General features: G+C 42.6%; 1 protein-coding gene across 2 annotated transcripts in view; it reads left to right on the top strand.

Annotated features, from left to right (window-relative positions):
* itpkb (inositol-trisphosphate 3-kinase B) overlaps positions 1 to 17,772 on the top strand; it is a 32,123-nt gene extending 14,351 nt beyond the window's left edge. For both annotated transcript variants that reach the window (XM_025004390.2, XM_017409258.2), the window contains exons 6-12: positions 10,379 to 10,478; positions 11,229 to 11,266; positions 11,370 to 11,545; positions 11,980 to 12,184; positions 13,844 to 13,945; positions 14,299 to 14,370; positions 14,915 to 17,772. In XM_025004390.2, coding sequence (XP_024860158.1) covers positions 10,379 to 10,478; positions 11,229 to 11,266; positions 11,370 to 11,545; positions 11,980 to 12,184; positions 13,844 to 13,945; positions 14,299 to 14,370; positions 14,915 to 15,124 — 903 coding nt within the window. In that variant the 3' untranslated portion in view covers positions 15,125 to 17,772. The remainder of the gene's footprint in view (positions 1 to 10,378; positions 10,479 to 11,228; positions 11,267 to 11,369; positions 11,546 to 11,979; positions 12,185 to 13,843; positions 13,946 to 14,298; positions 14,371 to 14,914) is intronic.
* The last annotated feature ends 276 nt before the right edge of the window (positions 17,773 to 18,048 follow it).

Genomic DNA, 18,048 nt, shown 5'->3' with positions numbered 1-18,048 from the left:
GTACTCCACATGTGAGGGGAGCTGAGGGGGAAGTAAATTCTCCGATATTTACAGAGAAACTCCTATCTGACAGATAAGACCTGAACCAGTCCAGTGCAGAGCCTTTGATACCACATAAATCAAGTCTGGAGAGCAAAATACTGTGGTCAACTGTATCAAAGGCGGCTGTCAGATCTAAAAGGAGGAGAATAACTGAGTCGCCTGCATCTGTAGCTAATAAAAGATCATTAAATACCTTTAAAAGTGCAGTTTCAGTGCTGTGGAGAGTTTTAAAACCTGATTGAAATTTTTCAAGGATGCTGTGAGTGTTAAAAAAAGACTGCAACTGAATAAAAACAATCCTTTCTAAAACCTTTGATAAAAAAGGAAGCTTTGAAATAGGCCTAAAATTTGAAAGAACAGAAGAATCAAGATTGGATTTCTTCAGCATCGGTTGCACAACGGCGTATTTAAAGCAGACTGGAACAACACCTGAGCTGAGACTGCTGTTAAAAATCTCTAAAATGTCAGATCCAATAGATTTTAAAATGTTCTTTAAAAAGTGAGTTGGAATAACATCATGTGGACAGGAAGTAATCTTCATTTTATTAACTATTTTCTCCAGCTGATTATAACACACAAGTTCGAACTGTTGAAAGACAGCGGGACTTGCAATAAAGGTGAAAGGTTCGTGTGAAAGCTGAGGGATTGTAGGTTGATATCTGGAGATTATCTAAGGACCCCTACTTGGTGTTGGGTGACCCACATTGGGGTCCTGACCACAACTTTGGGAATCATTGGTGTAGATTCTCAGTCATGTCAGGACATTGCAAATCTTAAAGGTAAAAAAAACAGCAACAGTTGGATTTTTATGATTGTAGCTGAAGACGTACGGAGTTCCCAGCTTTTTGCATGACGTTTGAGGCCATAATATCAATATTTGGATTGGTCCACAGACCCCTTCCTCAGTGACATAAAAGTCAAATGACATGCGGCGCGACTGTTCAGACTGAGGTCACTTAGATAAACATCAGAGATGTATCTGATTCAGTACCACATATGAAAGTGACCTGGGTCAGATTTAGAAAAAAAAAAATCTGATTTTTCAGAAACAGGTCACATACGGGTAAAAAAAAAAAAAAAATCAGATTTGGGTCACTTTTAACTGCAGTGTGAACGTAGCCTCAGCCTGGTGGGTGACATGCATTGCTTCCGGGAACGCTGGGCCTTTAATTAGATAAAGCCTTTTTTTTTTTTAAATTTCAGACAAAAGCCTAAAATATTAGCTTGACAACGTGACACTAAAGCATCAGTTCATGTCCATAAAAAGGTTCAAATGGAACGAGCTTATATCTTATATGAACAGATAGATGCTACAAGATAATGTTGGAGCTGCCTTGATGTGTCAAAATGGACTTTTTCCCCTTCATTGTTATTTACTGAAAAACGCTTTAACTGTAGTAATTATTTTGCAGATTTGTGTCACTCTGAAACGAAGCTCTTTGGTGTGGCTGTTAAACGTTTGCCTCCGTTAGGGCTCAAAGAAAACTCTAACATCACGTCTTAGCGTTCGCACTGCTTCATCAGAGGGTTTGAAGCGCGCCGAGCGGAATCCAAAAAAAAAGGTTGGACTTCTATTCTGTAGCTGAAGACGTTTCGCCTCTCATCCAAGGAGCTTTATCAATTCAAAAAAAAAAAAGCCGAGCGGAAGCTACCGTACAAACAAAAACGAGTGATAAAAGTAGCCTAAATAAAGATGGAAGGCAGAGCGTCATCCGTCTGTAATCTAAAGCTTCGACAGACTTATATAAACTGTGAGTTACTGACACGGTACGCCTATTAAAAAAAAACAAAAAACACATCAAATACATAAACAGACTTGTCTTTTGGAATGAAAGCCACACCCGTTTCCCTGTATCTAAAAGGTGCGATCAATGGCACGCCTTGTGCACACGTCTCTACAGATTCAGTTCAGCTGAATCCTGGACGCAGCTCTGTGCACACAGAAACTGTAATAAGACTTAGGTCGGCTTCTATAAAACAACTCAGTTTAGCCCCCCCCTTTTTTTTAAATGATTTAAACTTTAATCTCTTTTCTGTCCTGAATCCGTCCGCTGCTTATCCCCGGCTCCAAGCTCAGCTCCAATACCAAAAATAGAGATTTTTTTCGTGGCTGACTTTTCGTGGCTGACTTTGCGTGGCGAAATCCTGACTTTATTGTATGTCCGTCACTGTAACTCAGCTTTAATCGGCATGACATATCAGCACACACACTTAGACACACACATATAGACACGTTTGTACTGCAGTGGAAAATCTTCACTACCACGGCGGCAAGTTGCCTAGCGACTCTGTGACGTCAAACCGAGTTTCCCTCTCACAGCTGTACAGTGTGTGTGAAAGAGTCTGCAAGTTTCAGGGTGTGTGTCTAACCCCAGTGTATATATATATTTATATAAATATATATATATATATATATATGTCTGTATATTTCTGACTGTCTGTGTGTGTGTGTGTGTGTGTGTGTGTGTGTTGCAGAGCATGCTTTGTTTGCTGTGAGACGGGGAAACACCAGTCAGTCCTTTAATTGCTACATTTTGTGTAAAAGTTACAAGAGATAATGCTCGAGCACGTTCGCGTTGCCCCGGGCATGGAGAAGTCAGGACGGCCTCACGGCGAGATTAGAGGCAGCTGCAGACCTGCCGCTCGATGGTAACACGGCTTGTTCCAACACATATTCTCTCAACAGAAAAAAAATGCAGCGTGCGTCCTGTTGGGATAAGCCGGAGAGGAGTTGGCAGATTTACTTGCTGTAGCAGTATTCGCGGCACGTCGGAGAATCGTTCTGCTTTCTTTTACATCTGCTTTGGCAACTACATGCTAAGCCGGCGTTTGAAGAAACCTCTCCAAAACCACTTCTGCTTGTTTAGTTTAATTCAGAGGGTTGCAGCATCGAGTCAAGATTGCAAGTCAGATTAGCTCTTTAATGTTCCATAGTGACCTCAATTTGGAAAGATGTCTCCTTATCTGACTGCGGTGTTTAGCTACAACATAACTGATGCAACAAACATCTGAATGTGTTTTTTGTTGTTGTTGTTGTTATTCTTTTAGGCAGCCCTGTTCTCACCTCACAAAGCTGTCATTGCACTGGCCAGGCCTGGTTGCTATAAGAAATTAATCATGCTTTTTCCAAGTACTTTGTTTAACCTCTCTGCAGTCTAATGTTTGATTGTGCTTTGTGTGTGTGTGTGTGTGTGTGTGTGAGGACCACACAGGCGAAACTTTGCAGACTCACACAGTTGCAGTAATTGTATCTGCTAGGGGACCTTGTGGTGAGCGATATCGGGCTTGTTGTTTCCTCACTGCCTCTCCGTCAAAAAAACAAAACACAAAAACAGCAGCGTGCATCAGTGTTTCCCCTGCTTCTGCACACTACACACCAGTAACCCGGCGTTACCCTTTGCCCCGAGTCTTGTTTTTTTGTTAAAACCATTTTAATGCCCAGCTTGCATCATTCTCTGCTTGCTGTTATTTTGATATCTGGCTTGGCCTTCTGTAAGAAACTCTGCCTCTCTCGGTTATCAAGAAATCGAGCGAATTTCAGTTCGTTCATGTTTGAGACAACAGTAACTTGAAGACAGCTCCATCGAACCGGTAACACTCTGTTCAAGTACGAGCAGGAGGCATGCATTTAAATAAACATGAATCACATTTTAACCATGAGTAAAAACTTTATCCCAGAGGCAGTTTTTTTTTTTCTTTTTTACTCTGAGATCTATGGTGTTTACAGAGGGCAGGGCCTTTTTCTCTCTTAGTTTGTTTGTAGTCAGCGGCGGATGTGGAAAATACTGCCGCTGAGGCAAGCGGCAACCCCCCCTCAACTTCCTGTCTGCAAGAAGTTCCTTTGCTTACAATTTCCTCTCTCTCTGCGTCTCTCTCTCTCTCTCTCTCTCAATGGAAACTTTACTGGATTTCCTGCTGTCTTCTTGTCCTCCAGCCGCCCGAGGGACAAAGATGCAAGAGAGAGAGAGACACACGGAGACAAATGTGGGAAGACCAAAGCTGACCTTGAGGGGGGGAGGGGGGGGGATAAATGGGGGGTTTAAAAAAAGATGCAAACATGCACATATGACGCATCATGTTTGTTTATTTTCTCTCCGATAAGGAATGTGATGATCAGCTTCACACCGAGTAGAATAATGTGCGCTATGACGCGGCAAAAATCTAAAAATAAACACACAGAAAGCTTTAAATTAAGGCTTCATGCTTTGGTAGATAAAATATTACGCAGGTGAGGAAGGGCCAGAGGCTGCTCCACGAGAAAAAACGTATAATTTAACCTCTTAAAGGGTTAGTTCCGATGTTTTATAAGTGGAGTGCTGTGGAAAAGTTATGAACAATTAATATCTTACTTGTTGTAGAAGGCTCTTTAAACCACCTCAGTTTGAAGAAATACAGTTTATTTCTGACCAGACAGATGAGCTAACAGTTATTACTCATTACTTGGTTAGTTACATAGAAGTCTGTGGTTTTTTCTTTTTTTTTTTTCTTTTGCAAACACAAATAGCGGTGGCAGCAGCAAGCTGTAGCACTTCCTGTCCGGCCTGGGATGCTTCCAGCGGGAATATTGTGATATGTCTTCCAGAGGAATGCTTTTCACAAAACCCCTACTTCGGAAGATCTGAACAATCCTTTTAAGTCATCTGTTTTTGTTTTTTGTTTTTGTTTTTACCACCAAAGTGAGTATTGCTCCAAACGCAACAATTTCTTAGTTATAATGAAAGGAAGTTTTGGGGAAAATTCTGAACTGCAGTCGGTCTCCTTTTTTTACTTTTTATTAATAAGAAATCCATCCAAGAATCAGGACAAGGATGTTTCTTTTTACACCACACACCTTCTCAAGTCGTTCACACCTCTGTACACCAGTTAGAGCTGGACAGTAATGTAAACCCAAATACGCATCAAGGACAGTATATATTTAGGTGCATGTATGTGTGAGATGGCAACCTCATTTAGTGCAAAACTTCTTACAGTGACTCAGTTCCTTCATGAGTCTTCTGTTACTTTCTTTGCAGCGAGACGTCCTCCTCCATCTAACTCTGTCCTCTGCGTCCTCTGTCCTCACTCCAGCTCCCTCCATGTCCTCTCTAACTGCATCCAGATATCTCCTCTTTGTCTCTAACATCTTTCTACCAATATAGCCACTGTCCCTCCTCTGCACATGTCCAAACCATCTCAGTCTGGCCTCTCTAACTTTATCTCCTAGTCGTTCAACCTGTGCTGTACCTGTGATGACCTCATTCCTAATCCTGTCCATCCTCGTCCCTCCCAAGGAGAACCTCAACATCTTCAGCTCTGCCACTTCCTGTTCCGTCTCCTGTCTTTTTGTTCTTGGCAAAAGTGTTTTATACCGGACACCCTTCCTGACACAACCCTCGCAGTTTACCCGGACTTGGGAACTGGCATGAGAGATACGCCGTCTTGTGCTCCCTAGTGGCCGGTTTAGTTCCTTCATGAGCATCAGAACTGTTAGTTTAGTCTTAGCTTGGCATTATGTGGTGTTTGATTCTCCTTTTAGCCAGTCAGTAAGTCAAAGTGTTAATGGGAAAGATAAACATAGGTTGATAAACATATTGAAGTGCTTTAAGTCTTCAATAAGGCCTTTCTGCTTCAGTGATTCTTGCCCTCAGTTGTGATTTCGACCCACAGCATGCAGGAAGATTTAACTAGTTTGAATTAAATAACTCTATAAGCAGCCGCTGGACTCCATCTAGCATCAGGCTAACTCATAAAAGTGCGGATTTGTTCACCACTCTTTTTCGCAGTTCATGAAGTCAAGCAAAAATGTTGCTTGATTTAGGATGAGCACATAGTTGAGATGACTGCCTGATGGTTGGTTTCTTACTAAGAGAAAAAATTGGGTCACTTTGCTTCACCAAGAAAATGATGGGAATGCTTTCCCTCAGTTGCACTTTCATTTCAATTAAAAGCTGTAACTGGTTTCTTTATTTGTCGCCGTGTCAGCTTCATGTTCAGTGAAACAGATTAAATGGCTAATTAGATTAAGAAGTTTAATTTTTGCAATCTCTTCTGTAATTTATCCTTATTTGTGCGGATGAGCTGCTTCTATAGCAAGTAGGTTTTTTTATCTTTCACTAGCTTGACCTTTTCTTTTATGACTAAACGATTTAAAATTTACCGTCAAGGCGAACTGTCGCAAAGCGTAAAGCTATTTGACTAAAAGCATCTTTTACCTGCTTCCAGTGAAATCCCACACAGAGAGTTACGGCATTCATTTATGTGCTTTTAGTAAAGTTCACATGTAGCGTGCTGCAACTTCAGTGCCTCGCTATAGATATTTTGTTTATTTTAGCCATTGTCATGATTTTATCCTTCTTTGTCTCACGATCATATAAGATACAAACCTGTGTCAAATACGAGCTTTTTTTTTTTTCTTATCCCCAGCACTGTTCATTCTCACACTCATACCCACTCAGCACCATCTGTCTTTCCAAAGCTGGGCCACGTGTGGAAATTTGCATGCTCAGATTATGTTTACCCTCTGTTTTGCCAATCAAATGACTCACAATTGTTTATCCGCGCGCTCAGGCGGACACCTGAGTGGAAACGTTGTGGAGCATTAGGAAGAGAAAAGCCCGAGGAGAAGCCGCGGCGAGAGCGGCGCAGATCGTCATACCTGTCAGTTTTTTGTTTTTTTTTTACCTGGTTGACTGATAGCCTTGTCGGTCACGATGTGTTCTGCGTGGCTGTGCTCCGTTTGGAGTGTCGTTGTGTCACTCGGAGCCATCCTTATCGTCACCATCATCCACCGCCGCAACAGCCGCCTTCAGGTACCGTCACCTCCACGGGAAACGATCTGTTCCGGAACGCTTTTACACCTGTATTTAGTTCTTTATTAGTCGTGTTTGACAGCAACTTTCATCGTTTAGTTTGAGCAAACTTCTCCTCTCCTGTCTGCAAAGTGTGTTTTAATGGGCCCGTTTTCTAAATCTGCACCCAATGTCTGTTATTTCTCAACAGTTGGGATGGTGCAGGCTCTTACCCTCCACGGCTCATGTTAACCAGCTGCTGGTGAGCTACTTGGTGGAAAGATGGCATTTTGAACTATCGGAGACAGTGCTGTCCACGTCCCAAGCGGCAGCCTGATCCCCGCTGGCTTAAAATGAGAGGCTGGGATTGTCATCCGGTTCAAGCCTTGTCTGATGATCCGCTAATTGCAAATGCTGTCGAGTTTCCTCTGAGCACAAACCAAAACCAAACATTCTGATTATGATGCATGCAATTTACCCTAATTACTGAGGGAGTGTAAGGTAGCGCAAGGGGATTTCCTGCCTCCAGGCTGCTAGTTTTGACTTCAAATCACAACGAACGCCTTTGATTCTCACCGAAATTCCAAAAAGAATTATTTAGATCACAACTTGCAGAGCCACTTTATAAATAAATAAATAAATAAAAACAGTTAGTTGCAGCCAACCTGGCTGTTTCAAAAAGTCAGTCATTCAGTGTTTAGACTGGCTGCTCACCGAGAGCCATTTCAGACGACCTCACTTTCACCAAGTTTCCATCATGTGATTTCCACAAGCGTGAACTTGTGAGCACCTATTACCGTGTGAAGGGGGCCGGGTTTTTCTCAACCCTCCACTGGTTCAGAGAAAAGAAAAGAAAAAAAAAAACTTCATGTGACTCTTCAGACACATTTAACCATAGATAGTCATCCTATCAGCTTATGAGTTTTCCTCAGGTCCAGATTATGTGACATGAGTTATACGTCTCCTTCTATGGTCCTCTGCTCGCTTATCTCATCCCCCTTCTCCCTGCTGCTGCTGCTGCTCTTCTTCTCCACTCGGGCTGTTTGGAGGACATGATAGCGTTTCTCCTGGTGTTCGTAGCCTGGAAGAAATCCTCAGTGAGCGTGATCGCCTCTCAGATAATCGTTTAGCTTTGCAACAAAACCTAAATCTTAAGCTGAACCTGAGGCTGAGGGTTGTATAATTTAACTCCCTGTCCGCTGCTGGCGTGCCTCAGTGCTGCACAGCGAGGCTTTGTTTGAACTTCCAGAATAGGATGCAGATATTTTCCATCTGATGTAATGCTTTGGACGTCAGAAATGCTGTGGGATTTTTTGTTTTGTTTTGTTTTTATTTATTTATTTTCTTTCCTGTGGCTTCGTTGAGATGGGGACAGTAGAGAAAATACATCATGATATAAATTAATCTTTGTCCAAATATAACCTTAAAGCCATAATAGCTGTTATAATACACAGTTTTTAAGTGTTTTGAGTTGAATGTTTTGTATTTGTGTGTCAAAAATAACCACTAAATACGCATTGTTCACGACCAAAAATCTACAGCATGACTTGTAGTAAATGAGGGAAATCAGCAGAGTTGGGTTTTGTTGCCAACAATTACGAGTCGTTCGTTTCCATCTGAACACTGGCGAGTTCACTTCAGACAGACTCTGACTCCATCGTTCTCCCCCTGAAGTCAGGGGGAGAACGATGGAGTCAGAGACGGCAGGTGGAACGAGGAAAGGTTGAAGTTCTTCTTCTTCTTCTACCGGAAAGAAACGGCGACTAAAAGCTGAGAGATCGAGAGGCGACAGAAAGGAGAGTCATTCTGAGGGAGGAAATTGAGCGGCGGAGAGAGTTTAAACAAAAGCTTTGGCTAAGATCATCTGCTAATGAGCTCTGCCGAGATATTCCAAACTAATGGGAGAATTTCTGTAACTGATCCACTAATTTAGCTGTAAACAGAGGCGAGGAATGTTTGCTGTTTTCTAACGCAGTTTTTACAAAAGCCCTGAAGAGTTTGAGTTAAATTAACCCCCAAACAATCATTTAATGATGCAGAGATTGTGTTAGCTAAAAAATTCAGATCAAAAACACTGAAAAAAATCCCCTCTTTTGACAGCTATTATGGCTTTAAAATACTAGCTTGAGCGGTTTAGTTTATGACAAGAGCAACACTTATTAGTTCAAGGAAAAAAAATCCACTTTTGCATCATGTTTAGTTATTATAGTATGTCACGTTTTCTTTTAACATACTGTATATTAATAAACATATTTATTTACTAGATCTAAACGCAGTACTTTCTCATCTGGAGTAACTTTAAAGCTAAATGTCTTTGCAGCATTTGGAGGAAAGTTTGCTCTCCGTGAATGCAGAGAGGAAAAACCTGGATTTGAATCAGAAACAACAAAGCTGTGTGTGCGTCTGCTTGTGAATGAAGGTTTGTTTGTGAAGCAGGACTCCCACAGTTCAATGTGTCCCTGCCAGGGACAAGGAGAGCCTTTGCTTTTGTGTGTGTGTGTGTGTGTGTTACCAGGGGAAACCCCAACTCAATGATCCAGAGTTTAGTTAAAAAGTTATAAAACAACCGAAACAAAAACAAAGAGAGAGGGAGAGTGTGAGAGATCCAGGCAACTCCCCAGGGTCAGGGATACCCAGCTCTGTGTGTGTGTGTGTGTGTGTGTGTGTGTGTGTTTGCTCGTGGCCATGAAGCAAAGCAGTAAGTGTCAGCGGATTAGCCAAAACATCCCAAGGAAAACGCAACTCTCCGTCCTTTAACTTCGCAGCTCAGTGCTGCTCTATAACGTGTTTAACCCGAACGACAAATATTAATATTACACCAACTCACACTATTTATAGCAGGTTGTGTTTAAACAGGTGAATGGGTGAAGAATTTGTGACAACGAAAGTATTTGCTGAAACCAGTGACTCAGACACAGAGACCTCCAGTCCTGTTAAATATGTTCTTTCTTTCTTTTTTATCAGCGTCAGCCCTGGTTTGTGATTTTCCACCTTGAAACCTGAAGTTTGACATTTGGCTGCCACCATTTTGGTCTTTTTAAAGTTAAAAAAAAAAATACCACATTTTGTAACTCTAACCCCCTAACCTAATTCAGGGTGAAGCTGTAGACCAATACTTCGAGTTTAATGAGTACAAATACGTATTTAACTAAAGTGTCGTAAGCACACTCATCTGAAAAAGAGCAACTATAATGCTGTGGTGTCTTGTGAGAATAATCTAAGTTAAGTGTTTTATGAAATAAATTCAGACTTTTTGGGTGGAAGTGCATTTGGGTTTTCAGCCCCTTTCAGTCATCAGTAGTTTTGTACTTTAAGGCACTTCCTTTTTTGTCCACCTGACTTGTTTCCAAAGGTACTTCAGGCTGACTCAAGGTCTGATTTGAAACGTCTGACTGTATGTTGTTCTCAGGCTGCAGGGAAAGGAGGATTGTTCCTCAGGAGTCATACTGGAGAAGGTGCACCGTGTAACAGTGCACCACCGCTCCAGAAGGTCTTTTGCATTTAAACAAACGTGTTATTTGTGTTTCTCATGGGAAAACTTCAACCTCTCTATGTGTGTGTGTCTGCAGCACAAGTCATGGAAGAAGATAAAAACCATGGTCCAGTGGTCACACTGCATCATGTCCTTCAAGAAGAAGTATCCCTGGATTCAGCTGGCAGGACATGCAGGTATGCCGCACACAGAGGACATACGTGATGAGGACATAAAGACTTCTGGGATTTCAGGATTCGGTGCAGCTTCTTTATCTGTTACAGTACCGAACTGCAGCTTCCCCTTTTTTAACCTTTCCTTGATAACTTCCAGTCGCCAGCTCACACGACTGACTCGGTGGTTTCCTCTCACATGTGTTCATGCCGTAACATACGTGGTACGAGTTCAGTTTCGGTCTGAGAATGTCTCTGTTTTTGTCGGAGCTCTGAGATCAGAGGGAAATGTTCTGGATTCAAACCATCCAGCAGCACCCTCTATGACCCTGTCAGGCTTGGAGGGGTAGTTCAGGTCTTTTGAAGTGGGGTTCTGTGGCGAGAGTATGAACAATTAATATCTTACCTGTTGCAGATAGCGCTTTGATTGATCTCGGTTTGGACGAGTAGATTGTTATGGAGCAGATTTACGAGCTAGCTGAACGGCTCCAGGTCCAAGGAGGATTGCTGACATCTTAAAACAACTCAAATCTTTAAAAATTCATAAGAGTTTGTGTGAATATATTTAACCAGATTGAAACTGATGTTGTTCAAAGAGCTATCTACAACAGGTAAGATATTAACTGACCAAACTCTTCCCACAGAACATCAGTGGCTCTAAACTAAAGTTTTAAAATTTTTTACTACAGCTTCTTTTAAATTTGTTAGCTCAGCTGATAGTTGATCTTTTAGGGTTTTTTTTTTTTTTTTAATTTTCGGTATTATTTCCCACAGGGAGTTTCAAGGCGGGAGCAAACGGACGTATATTAAAAGTAAGTCACTCTTTACCGACGGTACAAACGCCTTCCTTTTTTTAATATCGCATCGGCGTGTCCAACAATTTTAAACGTTTTCCGTGTCACTGCTATCTGGTAGAAACACTGTGAATGCGAGCAGCGCTGTTTGTCCCTGCTGATGAACGATGTGCTTCGCCCGTACGTCCCCGGTTACCATGGAGACATAGAGAAAGACGGCCAGAAGTACAACCAGATGGAGGACCTGCTGGCTGAGTTCGACTCCCCGTGTGTGATGGACTGCAAGATGGGCGTGAGGTGAGGGAACGCGTCATGTGACTGCAACGTTTCACCTAATGGGTTAATACTCGCTTTATTTATGAAAATGTGGCATAAATGTGCCCGAAGTTGATCCTGTGGGTCAGCCGCGGAGCTTTGAGACACTTTTAACTCATATTTGGAGGATTTGTTCTTTTAAAACTCTGTTCTTGACTGTGGGTTACATCTCTCTGTTCACTGCTCTTCTTGGCTGAACAGACCTGTTTCTGAGAGACTCTGACACTTTTTTGTAAAGCACATTCTAACAAAAAGAGCTGGTGTCGCAGGAAAACTTAAAATCTCATCTCATCTGAGAACTCCACGGCGTTCAGAAACAAATATCTGAATATTAAACGCCTCTCCTTAACCCTCTCTGTTCCTCCCACTCGTCGTGTCTCACGCCGGCGCCGTTTTCTCCGCCTCCCACGTTTCAGGACCTACCTAGAAGAAGAGCTGACCAAGGCCCGGAAGAAGCCTTCTCCGAGACCCGACATGTATCAGAAAATGGTCGAGGTGGACCCCGACGCGCCCACGACAGAGGAGAATGACAAGAAGGCGGTGACTAAGCCGAGATACATGCAGTGGAGAGAGACCATCAGCTCAACGGCCACCCTGGGATTTCGGATAGAGGGAGTCAAGGTGAGGCTCACACAGAGAAAGGTGTGTGTGTGGGGGTTGCCTTCCTTCCTTCCCTCCTTTCTTCCAGCATTCAGCTCTGTGGTTCTTTCACGGGTATGATCTAACTTCCTGTTTTTCCCAGGAGCTTCCCCTGAAGTGCGCGCGTGTGTGCATGAGTACCTTTGTTGTGCGGGAGGCCTGTCGGAGGCAGCTGCTCCGTCTTCGACAGACGGTTCTGACATTGTGTCCACACTCACAAATCTCTTTGTCTCCGGGAGTCTTGGCTATATAAGGCCATTCGCGGCCTCCCGGTGCTCCGTTTCCATGACACCGAGGGTTATCCCAAGAAACGGTGATGTGTGTTGACTTCAGTCTGTAGGACATGTGTCAATGTCTGTAGCTCTGTGTTCATTTCATATGGAAAATGGAGGATAATTAAGTGTCTGCGTGTGACAGAGAGGGTCAAAGACTCCTCTGACTTGAACCAAAAAGGGAAAAAAAGTCGTTTTGACTCCAAATATTACCTTTTTGCCTGGCAGCGAGCAGGATAAAATAAGCTCATTTTCTACCACCTAACTGGCAAGCATCACTGGTCCTGCTTCTCCAAAAACCTCCTGTTAGCTCTTTATATGCTACAGTTTGCTTTGTCAAGCCGCTGAGCTCTGACCTATGAATCAGCCAGGCTTAAAAACGGCAACCAAGAGAGAACCGACTTTAAATGAGAGCTTTTCTTACTAACATCCTGTGACAAAGACACAGTTTGCTTCTGTTTCGTTCAATAAATCTACAAAAGACATCAAAGAGAACACAGTTTGATGCATAAAATACTTTTTTAGCACCAACGAGGTGATTCCCAAGGAGATCGTCAGGACTTCGCTGGATTTTTTTTCATCTATTTTAAAGACATGACTTTCTGTTGTAGCTAGTTTTGTTTGTTTTTTAGGCCTGACACTTCCACTCCTCCTGAGGGACTGAACAATATGCTCAAAAAGCAGCCGAAGTCTAAAGAAAAAGTGAAGAACTGGTGCTTAAGACAACTTTAAAAGTAAAAAAAATAAAAGAAGTAGAAATTAGGGATGGTTTAAAACTTTTGCACAACACAGTAGTTACATCTGGCTGCTACAGCCTCCCTCACCAATAACCCTCCGAATACGAACGCTTGCACTTCCACATTTCCAGTCTCAGAAAGGAAGTTAACAGTTTGAGGTGGTCGGGTCATCATGTTTTAATTACTAATAATTTCCTGTTAGGGAGATGTTTTTTTGTTTTTTTACAGGGAAAAACAGCTCAAAGCTCCCGACAGTCTGTTGCATCGGTTACCCAAAAAGAAAAAACCTACAACTGAGAATGGCAGAAGAGCCGCACACCTCGTCTGTCAAATGGAAAACCGAGGGTTTCAAAGACATTTGTTTGTTTTTTAGGTTCATGAGCTCGGAGTCAAAAACCCGCCGCTTCTTTGGAGCCGGGTTTCCAAAAATATCCCCGCTCCCTTTCCTCATATTGTTCAGCTTTTTCTCCTCCTTTCCCCCTCAGCCTGGACGTTGTGTTGAATTAGACAGAAAAAAAAAAAGAAATGTAAAGCTCTTGAACCACGATGCTGAGTGTCTTATAATAAAAACTGTACGGATAAACTTCATGCAAAGTGAGTTCTCCTCTTCTCTCCTCTCCTCTCTGCTGCAGAAGGAAGACGGGACGGTGAACAGAGATTTTAAGAAAACAAAGACAAGAGAACAAGTCTTCACGGCGTTCAACGACTTTGTGAAAGGGAACAGAGACATACTGGTGAGTGCGTTCAAACGAGCGGCCCGGGCGTGCTGGGCGAAATCAAACGTTGGGATGAAATGAGGATGGACGTAAACGATGAAAGTCGGAGCTGGATGTTTCACGGATGCCCCTTTTTACAGCCAGTTGTGGAAAAGTGAATGATGCAGTCAGAATCTAATTAAAAACACCTCCAGTAAAGTTCCCAGCTCACAAGCTGTGCTGAGGAATTAAGAAATCTGGATTATTTTTACAATTGTGTGTCAGAAATTTAAAAAAAAAGGGGGAAATTCAGACCCAGACGATAATCCCGGCTGCATCACAACTGGATCAAAGGAGATAATCTGGAACCGTGTTTCTGTTATATTTTACAGATCCAGTATCTAACGAGGCTAAAAGAAATCCGAGCCACTTTGGAGACGTCCCCCTTCTTCAAAACCCACGAGGTAAAGACACTTTGGCACTAATACGTCTCTGGATTGCTCATTTACTCAAAACGTCAAATAAAACTCTTCAGTTTACTTATGCACTTAAACCTTTGATCCTCTCTTTGTATAGAAATGTGTGAGAGGTTAAGCCGGAGTTTACATAAACTGTGCCGTAACTTGACTGGCTTCTGATTGTTTTTGTTGCGTTGCTGAGTTCAGCAGTTCATGAGTTACCCACGAGGCCTCGGGGCACGAACTTTAAGTCAGCCACGTTCTTTAAATCTGTGAAATAGTTGTTATTGTTGTAGGAAATGAACCGGCTCCTTCGCGGACAGAACAAGTCTCGTCGTGGAAGTTTGACTTCAACGACACTTTCACACACTCACACACACACACACACACCCAGAGTCACGGTTCTCGTTGACGTCACGAAACGAGAAGTGAGATGGCGTTGGGAAGAGACACGAGCGGACGTGCGACGCCAGCGGCGGCTCAAGCGCAAACGCAGAGCGAGTTCTGTTTGGGGTGACGGTTTCCTGTTTTTTTTCCCCCCCGTCCGCAGGTGATCGGCAGCTCCCTGTTGTTCGTCCACGACGGCAAAGGGCGAGCCAAAGTCTGGATGATCGACTTTGGGAAAACCACGCCTCTTCCGGACGGAGACGAACTGACCCACCGAGCGTCGTGGGTGGAGGGGAACCGAGAGGACGGCTACCTGTTTGGACTTGACAGTTTGGTGGACATCATTTCCTCCATGGTGAACTCTGACACTTGAAGGCCGAGGCTCTCCCTCCCTCTCTCTCTCTTTATATATATATATTTAATCCAAGTGGACTTTTGGACTCACGGTTACTTCCACTCTTTCTTCCACGCTCTCGGGAAGCCTTCAGGCTTCCTGGAGGACCCCTCCTCTGACACCCATGTGAAAACTACGTCCTCCCGGCCGTCTCACTTCCTCCCAAGTAACAGTAGTAACACAAAGGACGGCTCAGTTCCTCAGAAGTGTGTTAAACACGAGTTTTAGGCTATAAAATGTGTCAAAGGTCAATAGTTAAATCCCCCCGCAGAGCAAATTTTATTAAAACAAACCAAATTATTGACAGTTAAATGTTGATTATATTGATTTGTTTTATGAATAAATTCTATGAAAGGGCTAAAACCAACCAGGTGTTTCTGGGCTTTTCATGTTTTCTGACTAGCTCAAACCTAAATATTAATATTATTATTAATATTATTTAGCCTATTTTTATGATTATTGCCACACACAGTTTGCACGTTTGTGAGAATGAAGTTAAATTAAATAACTACAATTTCTGTGTTCGTGGTAATAAACTAAACATACGAGCCTAATAATCAACGTCAGCTGCCCTTTAAAGCGTTCAGCTTTGGTTTTTGGTGTTTCATAGAATTTGTTTCTTTTTAATATTAATATTATTTGATTTTAGTCGTGGGAAGATGTAAAAAATGTGAGATTTCAGCACTTCCTGGAAGCACTTTCAGAATATTTTAACACACCAGCACTTACTGTACACTATCCTGCTTTTTCCTTCTTGTTTTTTTTTTAAACAAGGCGCCATATTCTCAGAAAATTTGTTGAGGTTTCTAAAGCTTTTAGCCCGTTAGCTGTCAGTTTACCGCCCCGCCTGCGTCCAGGAGCCTCTGAGGATTCATCTGTGACACGCAGATCTCAGCTCCTCCTTCATGCTGCTGTACATTCGCTAACAACACGGTACAAACGTCTCTTTTTTTAACGTAACATGTGCTTTTCAACCACGTCGTTCAGTGAAGGCACAGTTCAGATCTTTTTAAAGCGGGGGGGTTCCGTGGGAAGGTATGTGAACGACAAATATCTTACCTGTTGCAGACAGCTCGTTCGGTTGAGAAGTCGACGGCTAATAAGAGCCAGAGCTCAAATGTTTCCCAAACGCTGTTTTACATCACCGTCCACTCGGATATTTAGGTAGGAGTCTGCGGCCATCTGTTAACACAAATAGTGGCGACGGCAGCTAGCTGTAGCACTTCTGGTGCAGGAATATCATAATATTATAGTGTAATGTAAGACCGACGACGACAGAAGACGAGTTAGCTCGTCAAGCCGAGCTATCTACAACAGGTAAGATATTTATTTGAAACATCCCCACAAAAACCAGCTTCAAAAGATCTGAACTATTTCTTTAATGTATCGGTTCTTCTACAGTTCTTTGGCTTTTTTTTTTTTTGGTTCCTGGTGTTTCGAGTCAAGTTAAACGTTAAAGGTGTTACGGTTCTGTTTGCATTCAAAAACAAAAGAGGTCAATAAAATAAAAACCGTCCGTTGGCAGATGGGAAACAGCCGTTTAACGATTAAATCTGGAGGAATTTTCATCTCTTTTTGGTTTCGCTTCGCGCAGACGACACGTGGAGCTCCCAGGCTCTCTGATAAGAGGCTCTGAGTCGACGGGTTACAAAAAAATCAGGAAGCTACTTTTTTTCTCGTGTTGGCTAAATTCCCGCCGGCTCACCCTGACGTGTCTTCAGAGGCTTTTTATTTAAGTCGACAAACCGTTTGACCCTCAGAGGCGCAGACGGCGTTCGGTTTGCTCGTCTGTCGCTCTTATCTCCACAGTAACCTGCCAATAATTAGCATTTAGGAGGAAAACCTCTCCCAGCTGTCGCTTTATGTCATTTTTTAATTTGTTTTCATCCGTAGTGTTTATGTTCCCTAACAGTTTCCTCCGAGGTGAACACAGATAGCTCACAGTGTACAGTTACTTTTACTCAGTTCTGTGTATTTTTATTTTATTTTTTTACTATAATATTACTTTAGTCAGAACAGGTGGAACACTTACAGCCATGAACAATCTTATTTAAGCTCTACCGTGCCTTTACGTTACAAAGCCAAGTAAGAAAACTAAACGAAACAACAAACACGTATTTTATTTCTCTCCTACAGTGTGTCGACCTAACATGGCTGCATGTTTATTACTCCTTTAAAACGTTTCGTTCCTGATTTGTAATTTGCTTTTATTTAAGCCGTGTTGTGTTTAGTTTCAGTTCACTAGAGGATTTGAAAGTTTCATTTTTTGTGGGGTGTGTGTGTGCGGGGCGAGGGGGGAGGGCAGTCATGTTGTTCTGTGTTACAGTACAAGCGACACTCTGTAGACGGAGGAAGGAGGACGAGGACGCCTGCAGCTTTGTGTGCCTTTAATAAAAGATATATTTTTAAAACGCGCTCTGTCGTGGAGGTGGATCTGAGAAGGAAACTCGGCTCGTGCTGTCTGCGGATGTGGAATATTTTGACTCTTTCTTTACGACCAACAACCTGACCAGATGCCTCTTCTCCTCTGTGTGACGTTTGGAGTAGGCATCAGAGAGCTGTAGTGTTGCTGGGTTTTGTATTTATTCTTTGCATTGTCCCTTTAAAAATACAGATCTGGTGAAACACTTGTGTCCATGTTTAATTTGATCTGTCTGTCTTTCTGTCTGCCTGCCTGTCTGTCTGTCTCCCTGTCTCCCTTGTCGGTCTGCCTGTCTGCAGCAGTAGTTGCTGTGTTTGCATGAAGGTTATTTGCCATTCAAATCACACCTGTCCACAACAGCAGCAACATCCGGAGCTGCTGGGAAAGAAAAGCTGTGATTCCTGAGAGCTTCTGGAGCAACGCCTTCACTCTGTTCACCTGCAGCCATTAATAACATTAATAACATTTATACAATAAGCAC

Source organism: Kryptolebias marmoratus, linkage group LG19, assembly GCF_001649575.2.
Source record: "Kryptolebias marmoratus isolate JLee-2015 linkage group LG19, ASM164957v2, whole genome shotgun sequence".
In the NCBI taxonomy this organism is placed as follows: Eukaryota; Metazoa; Chordata; class Actinopteri; order Cyprinodontiformes; family Rivulidae; genus Kryptolebias; species Kryptolebias marmoratus.
The sequence above is the reverse complement of the archived record's forward strand: the minus strand, read 5'-3'. Positions and strand labels throughout refer to the sequence as shown.